Raw genomic sequence first — 12,937 nt, forward strand, 5'->3', positions numbered from 1 at the left:
AGGACCATGACAAGAAAACCTGCCGATGAAAAGCAGAAAGTTTCACTGGAACTTTGTCAATATTATAATTGCAAAACAACATGAAGTTAAGGCCACCAAAACTAATTTCCCCTGGCTATTTGTCTTCCTGCTGTGGATTACAATCTTGTGTCACGTGGAACCAGTGTCTAAAGCCTGTTGCATGATTCCCAGTCGGAACAGTTCGCAAAAAATATTAAGACAACATTTTGTGACGTTTCTGTTCATTTTGCTGTTTTTTTGTCGGCTGTTCGTGCACACACTTTTTTGTTTGTTGTTGATGCAAAACGAAGTTCGATAGCTGAAATCTACCCGCTTCCTCGGTGACTGGTCAATAGTACTACTCCGAGTAGGAGTACGAACGCAATCACTTTTCACCCGGTTTAAACTACTCATAATTTTCCGGTTTAAACTACTCTGAGTAGGAAAAGTGATTGCATTCGTTTTGGAACGGGTTTGCCTCCTGGGCGTGAGCCAGGTGCCCACTCTGGCTGACAGCAAAATCGTCTCAAAACAAAAGTGACTTAATTAAGCACATTGAGTGATGAGTAGGATTCTGTGTTTTTACATGAAAAAAACGCTTTAATCTGCCATCCCAATGAAAAGTAGTTTGAAAATGCAAAATGTATTTTATGTAAAAGAGATGTATGTTTCTGGAAGATGCACCATGCTGCCTTGTTGACAATATGACCGAGCGGGCGCAGATTACTGTTTGATTTAAAAAGTGCCCAGTCCCTCCCTTTTTCCGCACCAATGACGTGACAGGCCATTGCCCGGTTCAACCTGGGTCAGAGTAATATAACTCCCTCAGTGGGAAATATGTACAGGATTCTTTAATGAACTGTTTCTTGTAATTCATTCAATGAGAAGACGAGTTTTCGTGCACATTTTTCCATTTGAGAAATACTGCACCAAACATCTTAGTTAGATGTACAATTTCGCTTCTCAGACCTCGTCGGCAAAACATCTAAACGAATTACAGATTTCCTGATTTAGTTTAGATTAACTATTTTGAGGAAACTATGTTGTTGCTATGTCATCGCAAGAGGGACACAGTAATATTGCCACTTCATTTTTTTTTAAAGGACTGCCTTTTGAAAAGCAACGAATCCATTTGAAAACGGCCTATGTTGCATCGAGTTGAGTCAGAAACAGTTATTCTAGTGTCCAAATTGACTACAACGTGTAAATAAAATCATTTTGGTAACAAAGTCAGTCTCATCTAAAGCGGATTTTGGAACATCTGTGTCTCACAACGGATAAATTAAGGTTGGGTTTTGATTTGAAGATGTTAATTTGGCCACTAACATGGCTTGAACAGCTGCAGTGATTGCTCTCTATCCAATAGTATAGACCAGGATTTCCCAAACTCTGTCCCCGGGGTTCCAAGCGTTTTGTTTTTTGCCCTAGCACTACACAGGGAGTATGCGAGGCACAGATGTTGTCCTCGCCTAGCCGAGTTCTACTAAACTCAGCAAAAAAATAAATGTCCTCTCACTGTCAAGTGCGTTTATTTTCAGCAAACTTAACATGTGTAAATATTTGTATGAACATAAGATTCAACAACTGAGACATAAACTGAACAAGTTCCACAGACATGTGATGAACAGAAATTGAATAATCTGTCCCTGAACAAAGGGGGGGTCAAAATCAAAAGTAACAGTCAGTCTCTGGTGTGGCCACCTGCTGCATTAAGTACTACAGTGCATCTCTTCCTCATGGACTGCACCAGATTTGCCAGTTCTTGCTGTGAGATGTTACCCCACTCTTCCACCAAGACACCTGCAAGTTCCAGGACATTTCTGGGGGGAATGGCCCTAGCCCTCATCCTCCAATCCAACAGGTCCCAGACGTGCTCAATGGGATGGAGATCCGGGCTCTTCGCTGGCCATGGCAGAACACTGACATTCCTGTCTTGCAGGAAATCACACACAGAATGAGCAGTATGACTGGTCAATCAATCAAATGTATTTATAAAGCCCTTCTTACATCAGCTGATGTCACAAAGAGCTGTACAGAAACTCAGTCTAAAACCCCAAACAGCAAGCAATGCAGGTGTAGAAGCACAGTGGCTTGGAAAAACTACATAGAAAGGCCAGAAACTAGGAAGAAACCTAGCGAGGAACCAGGCTATGAGGGGTGGCCAGTCCTCTTCTGGCTGTGCCGGGTGGAGATTATAACAGAACATGGCCAAGATGTTCAAATGTTCATAGATGACCAGCAGGGTCAAATAATAATAATCACAATGGTTGAAGAGGGTGCAACAGGTCAGAACCTCAGGAGTAAATGTCAGTTGGCTTTTCATAGCCGATCATTCAGAGTATCTCTACCGCTCATGCTGTGTCGAGAGAGTTGAAAACAGTAGGTCTGGGACAGGTAGCATTTCCGGTAAACAGGTCAGGGTTCCATAGCCGTAGGCAGAACAGTTAAAACTGGAGCAGCATCACGACCAGGTGGACTGGGGACAGCAAGGAGTCATCAGGCCAGGTAGTCCTGAGGCATGGTCTTAGGGCTCAGGTCTTCCGAGAGAGAGAAAGAGAGAGAATTAGAGAGAGCATTCTTAAATTCACACAGGACACCGGGTAAGACAGGAGAAATACTCCAGATATATCAGACTGACCCTAGCCCCCCGGCACATAAACTATTGCAGCACAAATACCGGAGGCTGAGACAGGAAGGTTCATTGTCTGGTGGCATTGTCATGCTGGAGGGTCATGTCAGAATGAGCCTGCAGGAAGGGAACCACATGGGAAGGAGGATATCTTCCCTGTAACGCACAGCGTTGAGGTTGCCTGCAATGACAACAAGCTCAGGCCGATGATGCTGTGACACATCGACCCAGACTATGATGGACCCTCCACCTCCAAATTGATCCCGCTTGGTGTAACGCTCATTCCTTCGATGATAAACGCGAATCCGACCATCACCCCTGGTGAGACAAAACAGTGACTCGTCAGTGAAGAGCACTTTTTGCCAGTCCGGTCTGGTCAAGCGACGGTGGGTTTGTGCCCATAGGCAACGTTGTTGCTGGTGATGTCTGGTGAGAGCTGGGACCAAAGTAACAAAGCCTACCATCAGTAACACACTACGCCACCAGGGACTCAAATCCTGCAGTGCCAGACGTGTCCCCCTGCTTAAGTCAGTACATGTCCAGGCCCGTCTGAAGTTATGCTAGAGAGCATTTGGATGATCCAGAAGAAGATTGGGAGAATGTCATATGGTCAGATGAAACCAAAATATAACTTTTTGGTAAAAACTAAACTTGTCGTGTTTGGAGGACAAAGTTGCATCCAAAGAACACCATACCTACTGTGAAGCATGGGGGTGGAAACATCATGCTTTGGGGCTGTTTTTCTGCAAAGGGACCAGGACGACTGATCCGTGTAAAGGAAAGAATTAATGAGGCCATGTATCGTGAGATTTTGAGTGAAAACCTCCTTCCATCAGCAAGGGCATTGAAGATGAAACGTGGCTGGGTCTTTCAGCATGACAATGATCCCAAACACACCTCCCGGGCAACAAAGGAGTGGCTTCGTAAGAAGCATTTCAAGGTCCTGGAGTGGCCTAGCCAGTCTCCAGATCTCAACCCCATAGAAAATATTTGGAGGGAGTTGAAAGTCCGTGTTGCCCAGCAACAGCCCCAAAACATCACTGCTCTGGAGGAGACCTGCATGGAGGAATGGGCCAAAATACCAGCAACAGTGTGTGAAAACCTTGTGAAGACTTACAGAAAACGTTTGACCTCTGTCATTGCCAACAAAGGGTATATAACAAAGTGTTGAGATAAACTTTTGTTATTGACCAAATACTTATTTTCCACCATAATTTGCAAATAAATTCATAAAAAATCCTACAATGTGATTTTCTGGATTCTTTTTCTCATTTTGTCTGTCATAGTTGAAGTGTACCTATGATGAAAATTAAAGGCTTCTCTCATCTTTTTAAGTGGGAGAACATGCACAATTGGTGGCTGACTAAATACTTTTTTGCCCCACTGTATTATTTCAGCATGGGTATTGAAAGATACCCGCGGGTGGATAAGATGTATACATTATTATTTGCCTCTGAACTGTATGTGAACCCCTCTGCAATCTACTGAAACTAACCATTAAAAACTAGGACTTCAACCAGGCTGTCCCTATGCTATTTGCTCTCTTAAACTGCTAGTACAAAGCCTAAGTGAAAATTAGGTTTTTCACAAAAGATCATGAAAACAAAATAATCAACTGGCCCAAATCAGCTCTACATAATTCAGCAGGGAGGTGTGCAACTGCCACACATTATACCCATTATACCAGTGTAGAAACTACGTTACCTACATAGCTTTTACCAAATCCCTTTCAATTCACGTTCCTTGCAGAAAGAACTATTTGCAAACCTTTTAAAACGTCCAGAAAGACAGTGGTCTTAGAAGGGTATTTATACTTTAAAATACATATTTATGCGACTGGATGTGGATGAAAGAATTCTGTCAGTGTTTTAATGTCCTTGTTGAATATAATTATTTCTTTACCTTCAACTCTATATATCCAAGTGAGCCAATGAGGACCTTGGGGATCAGATTTACAATTATACCCATTGATCTAACGTATAACAGACACACACTGCTCAAAATGATTTGTTTGTGATATCTACACTCAGTTGCCACTTTATTAGGATCACCACCCTATTCACAAAAATACATTGCTCCTACACACACCAAGTCCAGTGGTCTTGGCTTGCTAGACAATAAAGCATGCAGAGAAGTATTCAGATAATCTGTTACTGTTTGTTTGAACTTTAGAGTGTGCAAAATGACAGCACAGTCTGTGATGGTCTTTTGTAACTCAGAAAAAGTTTTTTTATTTTTTATAATTCCAACACTCAACTTGTACTGACTGTAGTAAACTCCAACTGGACTTAAAAATTTGAACAGTCTATCTCCTTACTCAGTTTAATCAACAGTTTTGAATTCACGCTGTTCCAGACGCAAAGGGGGTTGTACCTAATAAAGTGACCAGTGTATCTATAGCCTTTCCAGAATGTGTTCTGAGAATAACAGGGGTATAAAACATTTGGCTGTAAGTGTTGAACAGTGTAATCTATTACCTCAGGAAAAAATGCCCGAAAAAGGATATACTGATACTGGAAAATACATTTTGGGAGGTTTAATGTACTTTGATGTAGGTTTGATATACCTACTGTGGTTGTTGTAATTCATGTTACATATATTTCTAAATCCCACATGGTGATCTCATGGAACCTTGCTGTTTTTATGTCTTAGCCATTAGGGGAGGTGTTATTTCAATTCTTTATTAGGCTAACAGGAAACACAGAAAAAAGGAGGGAAATTCTCAGACTTACAGTAGCTTACAACCAAGTTGACTATGTGTTTTCAGGTAAACTTCTGGCTCCAATCGGTTGTGTAAAGCAGAAAAACGATCTTTGGGGAACCGTTTGCTACAGGGCGTGGGGAGGGGGCAAAGCACAGACAGCGAGAGAACAATGTAGCGTGCAACTGTGAGGGACAGATTTAGTCTTTGAAGCACAACCATTAGAACTAATGGTTCCAGAAAGTGTCTTTAAATGTGTCAACAATGCATAAAAATGTGGTCCTCTTTTGTTTACAGTCTTCAATGCAAATGAAGACTGCTCAATGTGTGCTTTGCATCATTCAGACAAAAATGATGATAATCTGACCAACTGGGTTTGTCATCATGGTGTAATATAATATTAAGCTATGAAAACTCGTAGTTTCATCCTTCAAGGAATTTAGAAGTAAGAAACTTTGTCTTGGTGCTTAAAGCTAGTGAGGGAGATATGTGTCTCCTGCTTCAGTGATTTTTGCAGTTCGTTCCAGTCATTGGCAGCAGAGAACTGGAAGGAAAGGCGGCCAAAGGAGGAATTGGCTTTGGGGGTGACCAGTGAGCTATACCTGCTGGAGCGTGTGCTACAGGTGGGTGCTGCTATGGTGACAGCCCCATCAAGGATCCTCTTGATGGGGCTGTCCATATCGGCAGACTGTGATATGGCCATTTCTTGGAGAGACCCCTTCCCCTCCAGGAGACTGTCAAACATGATGACAACACCACCCCTACAGGTGTTGCTGGGCAGCTTCAATGTGGTGCTCTTATTCTTCTCACTTTGTTTGTGAGGTAGATTGCTGCTATAACTTGATGACCCTTCACATACCTAACCATTTCATTGTCTGTCTTGTAGTGTATCCATTGTTTTCAGTGCCATGATGTCCTTGAGGAGCAGATTCAATGCATGAGCAGCACAGCCAATGGGTTTGATGTGAGGGTAGGACTCCTCCACTTTAGACCAAGCAGCCTTCATGTTCGCAGCATTGTCTGTCACCAGTGCAAATACCTTCTGTGGTCCAAGGTCATTGATGACTGTCTTCAGCTCATCTGCAATGTAGAGACTGGTGTCTGTTGTCCCTTGTGTCTGCGCGCTCTTGTAGAATACTGGTTGAGGGGTGGAGATTGTAGTTAATTATTCCTTGCCCACGAACATCCGACCACCCATCAGAGATGATTACAATACAGTCTGCTTTCTCTATGATTTGCTTGACCTTCACTTGAACTCTGTTGAACTCTGCATCCAGCAAATTAGTAGATAAAGCATGTCTGGTTGGAGGGGTGTATGCTGGGCGAAGAACATTCAGAAATCTCTTCCAATACACATTGCCTGTGAGCATCAGACGTGAACCAGTTGCATACACAGCTCGAGCAAGACATTCATCAGCATTTCTCTGACTACGTTCCTACATTGAGTAGAAAAAAACGTCTGATTCCAGGAGGACCATGAGCTGTTGCTATCGATAAGGTGTCTGATTCCAGGAGGACCATGAGCCATTGCTATCGATAAGGTGTCTGATTCATAATTTTCACCTTGAATAGAAGTAGAGGGACTTTTGTCAGAGCTTGCTTGTTGTGAGCGCTGAGCGAACTTTATGCACATGGCCAGACGATTCTGCATCTTTGTTGTATTCTTCACATATGATTTGGCACAGTACTTGCAAATGTACACAGCTTTTCCTTCTACATTAGCTGCAGTGAAATGTCTCCACACATCAGATAGTGCCCATGGCATTTTCCTGTGAAGATCAGAAAAAAGGGAGCTAATTTACATTTTAAAAAATACAATTCCATGTACAGATAAATAGTTAAGCAGTTGGATTAAACAACTTCGTAAGATAAATGTTTTAAAATGAAACATGTATGAAAACATTGAATGAATTAACACTCAGGTAGGCTACTATTTACTAGTTAACAAAAAATAATGTATGTCATATAAAATATATTCACCCCACCCAGTATTGTAATCAAAACTTACCAGAAAGCATCTAGTGCTTGGCTCAGACAGTGTAGTAGTCTGGGCTCAATAGCATCTCATTAGTGTGCAAGATCTTGTGAGCCCGGTCTCACAAGGTCAACTTCTGCCGGTGATTATTAGTGACCAATAGTGGGTCAGCTCCTCACACAGTGCATGCTCGCTCCATGAAATATCTTCTTCAAAATTGCCTCCCGCAATAAATGGCTCCATTTTGGGGATGAGAGGTTCTGGAAAGGTCTACCCTCCATCCAGTCCGATAACAAACCACATCGACCACTACTATAGTCTCAGCAGCTAAAGTATAATCAATGTGGCATTATGACTGTCATTCACAATAAAGAAACATAGCAAATAGAAAATGGGACTGCAAGCTAGTGCTGGATGTGGTCATTTGTGTTAAAGTGGCAATATGTAACTTTTTGGGTGGCCTGACCAAATTCGAAGAAATGTGAGTTATAGATGTTTTATTCTACTTGAAAGCAAGTCTAAGAAGCTGTAGATATGTTCCATGTGTGCTATTTCTATGCTTCCCGTTCTTAAGTTGTGTCTTACTTTCAATTTTGTACACTAGCTTCACACAACTGAAACTATTTTTGCCTATGGAAAATATTTCACAGCGATTTAGAAGGTACAATATTTATCTACAGTATATTAACTTGTTTTTCCACTAACTGAAATTAAGCAAACTATTAGGGTTTTAGCAACCAGGAAACGCAGAGCGATTTGTGCATAGTGCAACTTTAAGTTATGAATAATTTCATCTTACAAAAATGTTTACTTAATTTGGTCTTTCAGCCAATGATCTGTAACTTCAAACACAATTTTTTTTATTTTTTTTATCTAATCATTAGAAAAATCCCTTAATTTAACCTATTTAACTTGGTAAGTCAGTTAAGAACAAATTCTTATTTACAATGATGGCCTACATGGTATTTCTAAAATTGTATTTCCATGTCTAGTTCTCAATTCCAAATCGAGGCAGTTACACAGAACATTGTTTATTTATAATTTACAACATTGCAAATTCAACTTAAAAAAATACTGTTTTCCAGCAAGCCTAAAACAATGAGATGTGGGGGTAGATGTCCTCAGTATTTGCAATGTACTCAAAGTGGAGTCTATCATACGAAGAAGGAGAAAGCAACAGAAAGCATGAAACTTGCAGAAGCCCAAGTAATGGTCCAGAGTATTGCACCTAGTGTCCATATCTGTAAGAGAGGGAAAGGGAGTGCTAGTTATTAACTGTGACATACACAACTCATCTACAATGAATAATGCATTAGCACCAGTAACATGGACACATGGCTGTTGTTTTTAATCATCCATCTATTTCCCAAAAAGGCAAGCATACTGCAGCTCTGATAGATAGTATTTTCACTAGGACCATGGAGTAGTGTTTTGAATAAGTGTTATGAATCAAATTGACACTCACTTCTGAAACTCCCACTCCCTGTTGTCTAGGGGGCACACCTGCCTGGTCTTCAACCAACGAGAGATACAGTGGAAATGGAATGCATGCTGGGAGAGAAGATATTATTAACATAACAGCAAACCAAGACAACAGTTGTGTTTGAATACACATACTGTATACTACATACTTAATGAGCACATACACTATTAGTTCATTTTAGTAGACTGTAAACGAACGCAATTCTTTCAGTTGAGCGTACTCGCGCTTCGCCTCTCTACTCGGAAGTTGATGCAGTTGCTATGCCACCTCTCGCTAGCTTGTTAGCATAACAAATGACTAGCTTGACATTTTACAATTTCATGTGTGTTCGTGAATTCAATCTGGAGTGCCAGAGTGCCCTCTGGGTGTTCGAAAAATCAGAGCGTTGTCAGATTGTCTGCTCATAAATTCAGAGCGTTTCGCTCTCGGAGCGTGTCACTGGACGCTCTGGCAGAGGAATAGGGTTGATCCGAGCCTTCTAAACTCACAACGGCAGTCAAGCACACAAGCTGATTGGAAAACGGTGGCTAGCTTGTGAGCCATTTCCAGACACAAATGAGAGAACACCTCACTGACCATGTTACTCGGCATAGCAGAGCTGGTTAGGCTGTTTTCATGTTATCCAGGGCGTTGGTGACTAAATGTGCTGCTGGCAACAATTTAATTACGCTTTTTTTCCCCCGGACGTTTACTGACACTGGCCATATATTCACCAGGTGTTGAGCATTTGTAAATTCATCAGTTATTCTGCGCTCTGGCACACTCAGAGTGCTCTGAAATAGGAGAAGATAGCCAGAATTAACCATGTCCATTGAGAACGCACAACGACTATAACACTTAGCTAAGAATTACGTGAATAATCAAGTCAAACATTGTGTAGTTCGTTAGATTATAGTTAATATACTGCTTGGCAAGATCAATGTATTAGTAGCCAACTAGCTAACATACCATTACATACTGCTGTAATGATATGCTGTGCCTAAGTATAGTGTAGCTAAAAAATTGTCAGACAACATTTTTTTATTTCACCATTATTTAACCAACCTGCCAAGATAAAGCAAAGCAGTGCGACAAAAAACAGAGTTACACATGGGATAAACAAAAGTACAGTCAATAACAGAAAAAGTCTATATACAGTGTGTGCAAATGGAGTAAGGAGGTAAGGCAAAAAAAATAGACCATAGCAGCGAAGTAATTATAAATGACCAAATTAACACTGGAGTGATAGATGTGCAAGTAGAAATACTGTTGTGCAAAAGAGCAAAGAAAGTAAATAAAAACAATATGGGGATGAGGTAAGTAGTTGGATTGGCTATTTACAGATGGGCTGTGTACAGCTACAGAGATCAGTGAGCAGCTCAGATAGCTGAAGTTTAAAGTTAGTGAGTGAGATATAAAAGTCTCCAACTACAGCAATTTTTGCAATTCATTCCAGTCATTGGCAGCAGAGAACTGGATGGAAAGGCAGCCAAAGGAGGTGTTGCCTTTAGGCATGACCAGTAAGATATACCTGCTGGAGCGCGAACTACAGGTGGGTGTTGTTATCGTGACCAGTGAGCTGAGATAAGGCGGGGCTTTACCTAGCAAAGACTTATAGATGACCCGGAGCCAGGGGGTCTGGTGACAAATATGTAGTGACGGCCAGCCAACGAGAGCAAACAGGTCGCAGTGGTGGGTGGTATGTGGGGCTGTGGTGACAAAACGGATGGCACTGTGATAGACTGCATCCAATTTGCTGAGTAGAGTGTTGGAGGCTATTTTGTAAATGACATCGCCGAAGTCGAGGATCGGTAGGATAGTCAGTTTTACGAGAGTATGTTGGCAGCGTGAGTGAAGGAGGCTTTGTTGCGAAATAGGAACACGTAACTTTTTTGAAAAGTCATGACTTTATTACATTGCTCAACATTTGTAATAATTAGTTAAAGCAAGGAACTTGTATATACGCTCTCGAACTTCGGCTGCATATTTTCCTGCCATTTTCTTCAAATCTGAAAACACTGTGAAGCCACGCCCATTTTCTGAAGAATTGCCGTAGGGCCAAAAAAGCACAGAAAGAGTGTCCACTGCTTGTATAATTTGTATTTTTGCAAATGTAGTACGACATCCAGGAATTATATCCATACTATGACCAATAAGCATACTACATACACAATTTATGTCACCAATAGTATGGTTAGTGGGTTAGTATGAGTATTCGAACACAGCTCAAAACATACATTCAAAAATCCTATACTTTTTGGGTAGTTCAATATAATGCAGATTAGTTTAGATCATGCGGTTGTTCTTTCAATACTCTCAAACTGAACTTTACAATCTAACTGATCAGGATGTAGGAAAAATATACAAAAGCAAATAAGTCTGACTCACATTGCAGACTCCCCAGGCTACGGTGCACTCCTCTGATGTGGCAGAGGCCTGGTTAGCCTGGCACTCTATGCCTATGGAGGACAAGAGAAATGTGTAACACACACCTTTATTAACCCAGTAGTCAAATAATGTTAATGGCATACTCACAGAGATCCATAATGTGATTCCTACAGATGGCACAGTTGTCCACGACAATGTCCCAGGCCCAAAGTGCCACTGCATTCCACTGTAAAGAAGAAGAGTCACATGAAATTATGATCATATCACTGGCAGTTAGTATTTGCTTGATATTGATGTTGTTTCAAATATGTATTAAAAAATGAGCATATTGTTATTCACAATTTATTCATGTTAATCTGGTGTCAGGAGACATTTTGTCATCCAAATCACTATTGCATTTGATCAGACAAGTTAGGCCTATTTTACTATCCACATTGATCACAAACAATGCCAGGGTGAAATTGTTAGTGTTTGATTCATAGTTTTTCACTCATTCAGTGTCAATAAATAGACAACCTCACAAGTGCAACTGGGCCCTGTCATTTTAGCAAGCTAACTAGGAAGCTAACGTTAACTTTAGCCAGTTGAGCAAATTAGCTAGTCATTGATTTCGTAATGTCAATGCATCTAAAGCTGAACTTAGTAGTGGTTGGCTAGCTACTATTACCACAAACAGTGAGATTAGTTAACTGATTAGGTAGCGATCAGCCCTACAAGTGAAACGCAAACTCACTCCCCAAAATTAAATACAGCCAAACAGGGACTCTGTCTAGTTTCAGCTAGCTCGCGAGGTAGCAAGTTATGCTAACTAATCGCGCGGAGATTGTACCCAAACCCGTATTAACCATATGATAATATCGAACCTTACAGTATGTCTAACATTTTGCTATGATTTATTTGAAAAATAAATACCTTCTTCACTTCAAAACGTTTCTTGCTTGCTCCACTATTCGTGGCGCTTGGGGTATCAACATCCATCGCTGCCGCCATGTTGACAATCGAACTTTCGTGTGAACAGAGATATCAGAGAAAGAAGAAGATAGACATCCCATTGGTATATGACTAGATTGACGTAACGTCCCACCCAGCAGAATGTCGACCAATCGTGCTGACGTTGTCATGCTGCGTCACACAGTTGCTAAATTAATCGTCACGTAATCCCTTCTCAAAATCGGGGTACCGGGAACCTTTGTAGAGCTACGAATTTCAGAACTGAAGATCCCTGACGTCATGATTTGGCTTTGTATTTTTCCAAGTTCCAGTTGTTTTGAACATGACATGGGAACTTGGAAAAATAGAGGTCAAATCATGACGTCAGTGATCTTCATGTCGGAAAATTGGAGCTCTAGAAAGAGGCCCGAGTGGAATTCCGAGTTGGATTACCATTGAAATAGATTTTTCCCAGTCTGAGTTCATTTTTTCCGAGTTCCCAATTGTTTAAAATGCGCTGAATTCTGAGATTACCGAGTTCCAATTGTTGTGAACGGGGCAAGAGGCCCGAGTTCCCGAGTTGGAATGCCTTGTTCAAAACAAATGGGAACCAGAAACATCTGAGTTGCGACTTCAGTGCGTTCAAGACAACTGGGAACTCTGAAAAAACGAACTCCAACTATGGAAAATCATTCTGAAGGGTCATCCAACTCGGGATTCCAAGTCCCTTTGCAAGATGGTGACGAGAGAGATGGTCGCCTTGCTTCAGGTTCTTAGAAAACTATGCAGTTATTCGTTTTTTATGTACTATTTCTTACATTGTTAGCCCAGAAAATCTAGGGTGTTATTACA

The 12,937-nt window shown here is 41.2% G+C and overlaps 1 protein-coding gene across 1 annotated transcript; it reads right to left on the reverse strand.

Annotated features, from left to right (window-relative positions):
• Positions 1-8,320: 8,320 nt before the first annotated feature.
• LOC110486413 (E3 ubiquitin-protein ligase RBX1) lies at positions 8,321-12,259 on the reverse strand. The gene is made up of 5 exons (XM_021558006.3): positions 12,068-12,259; positions 11,303-11,381; positions 11,156-11,226; positions 8,771-8,856; positions 8,321-8,546 (listed from the first exon to the last, which is right to left on the reverse strand). Exons 1-5 carry the CDS (start codon positions 12,143-12,145, stop codon positions 8,534-8,536), a joined length of 327 nt encoding a protein of 108 aa, XP_021413681.1. The 5' UTR covers positions 12,146-12,259; the 3' UTR covers positions 8,321-8,533.
• Between the last annotated feature and the right edge of the window lie 678 nt (positions 12,260-12,937).

The sequence above is a fragment of the Oncorhynchus mykiss genome, chromosome 13 (assembly GCF_057628025.1).
Source record: "Oncorhynchus mykiss isolate SJ-2025 chromosome 13, ASM5762802v1, whole genome shotgun sequence".
In the NCBI taxonomy this organism is placed as follows: domain Eukaryota; kingdom Metazoa; phylum Chordata; class Actinopteri; order Salmoniformes; family Salmonidae; genus Oncorhynchus; species Oncorhynchus mykiss.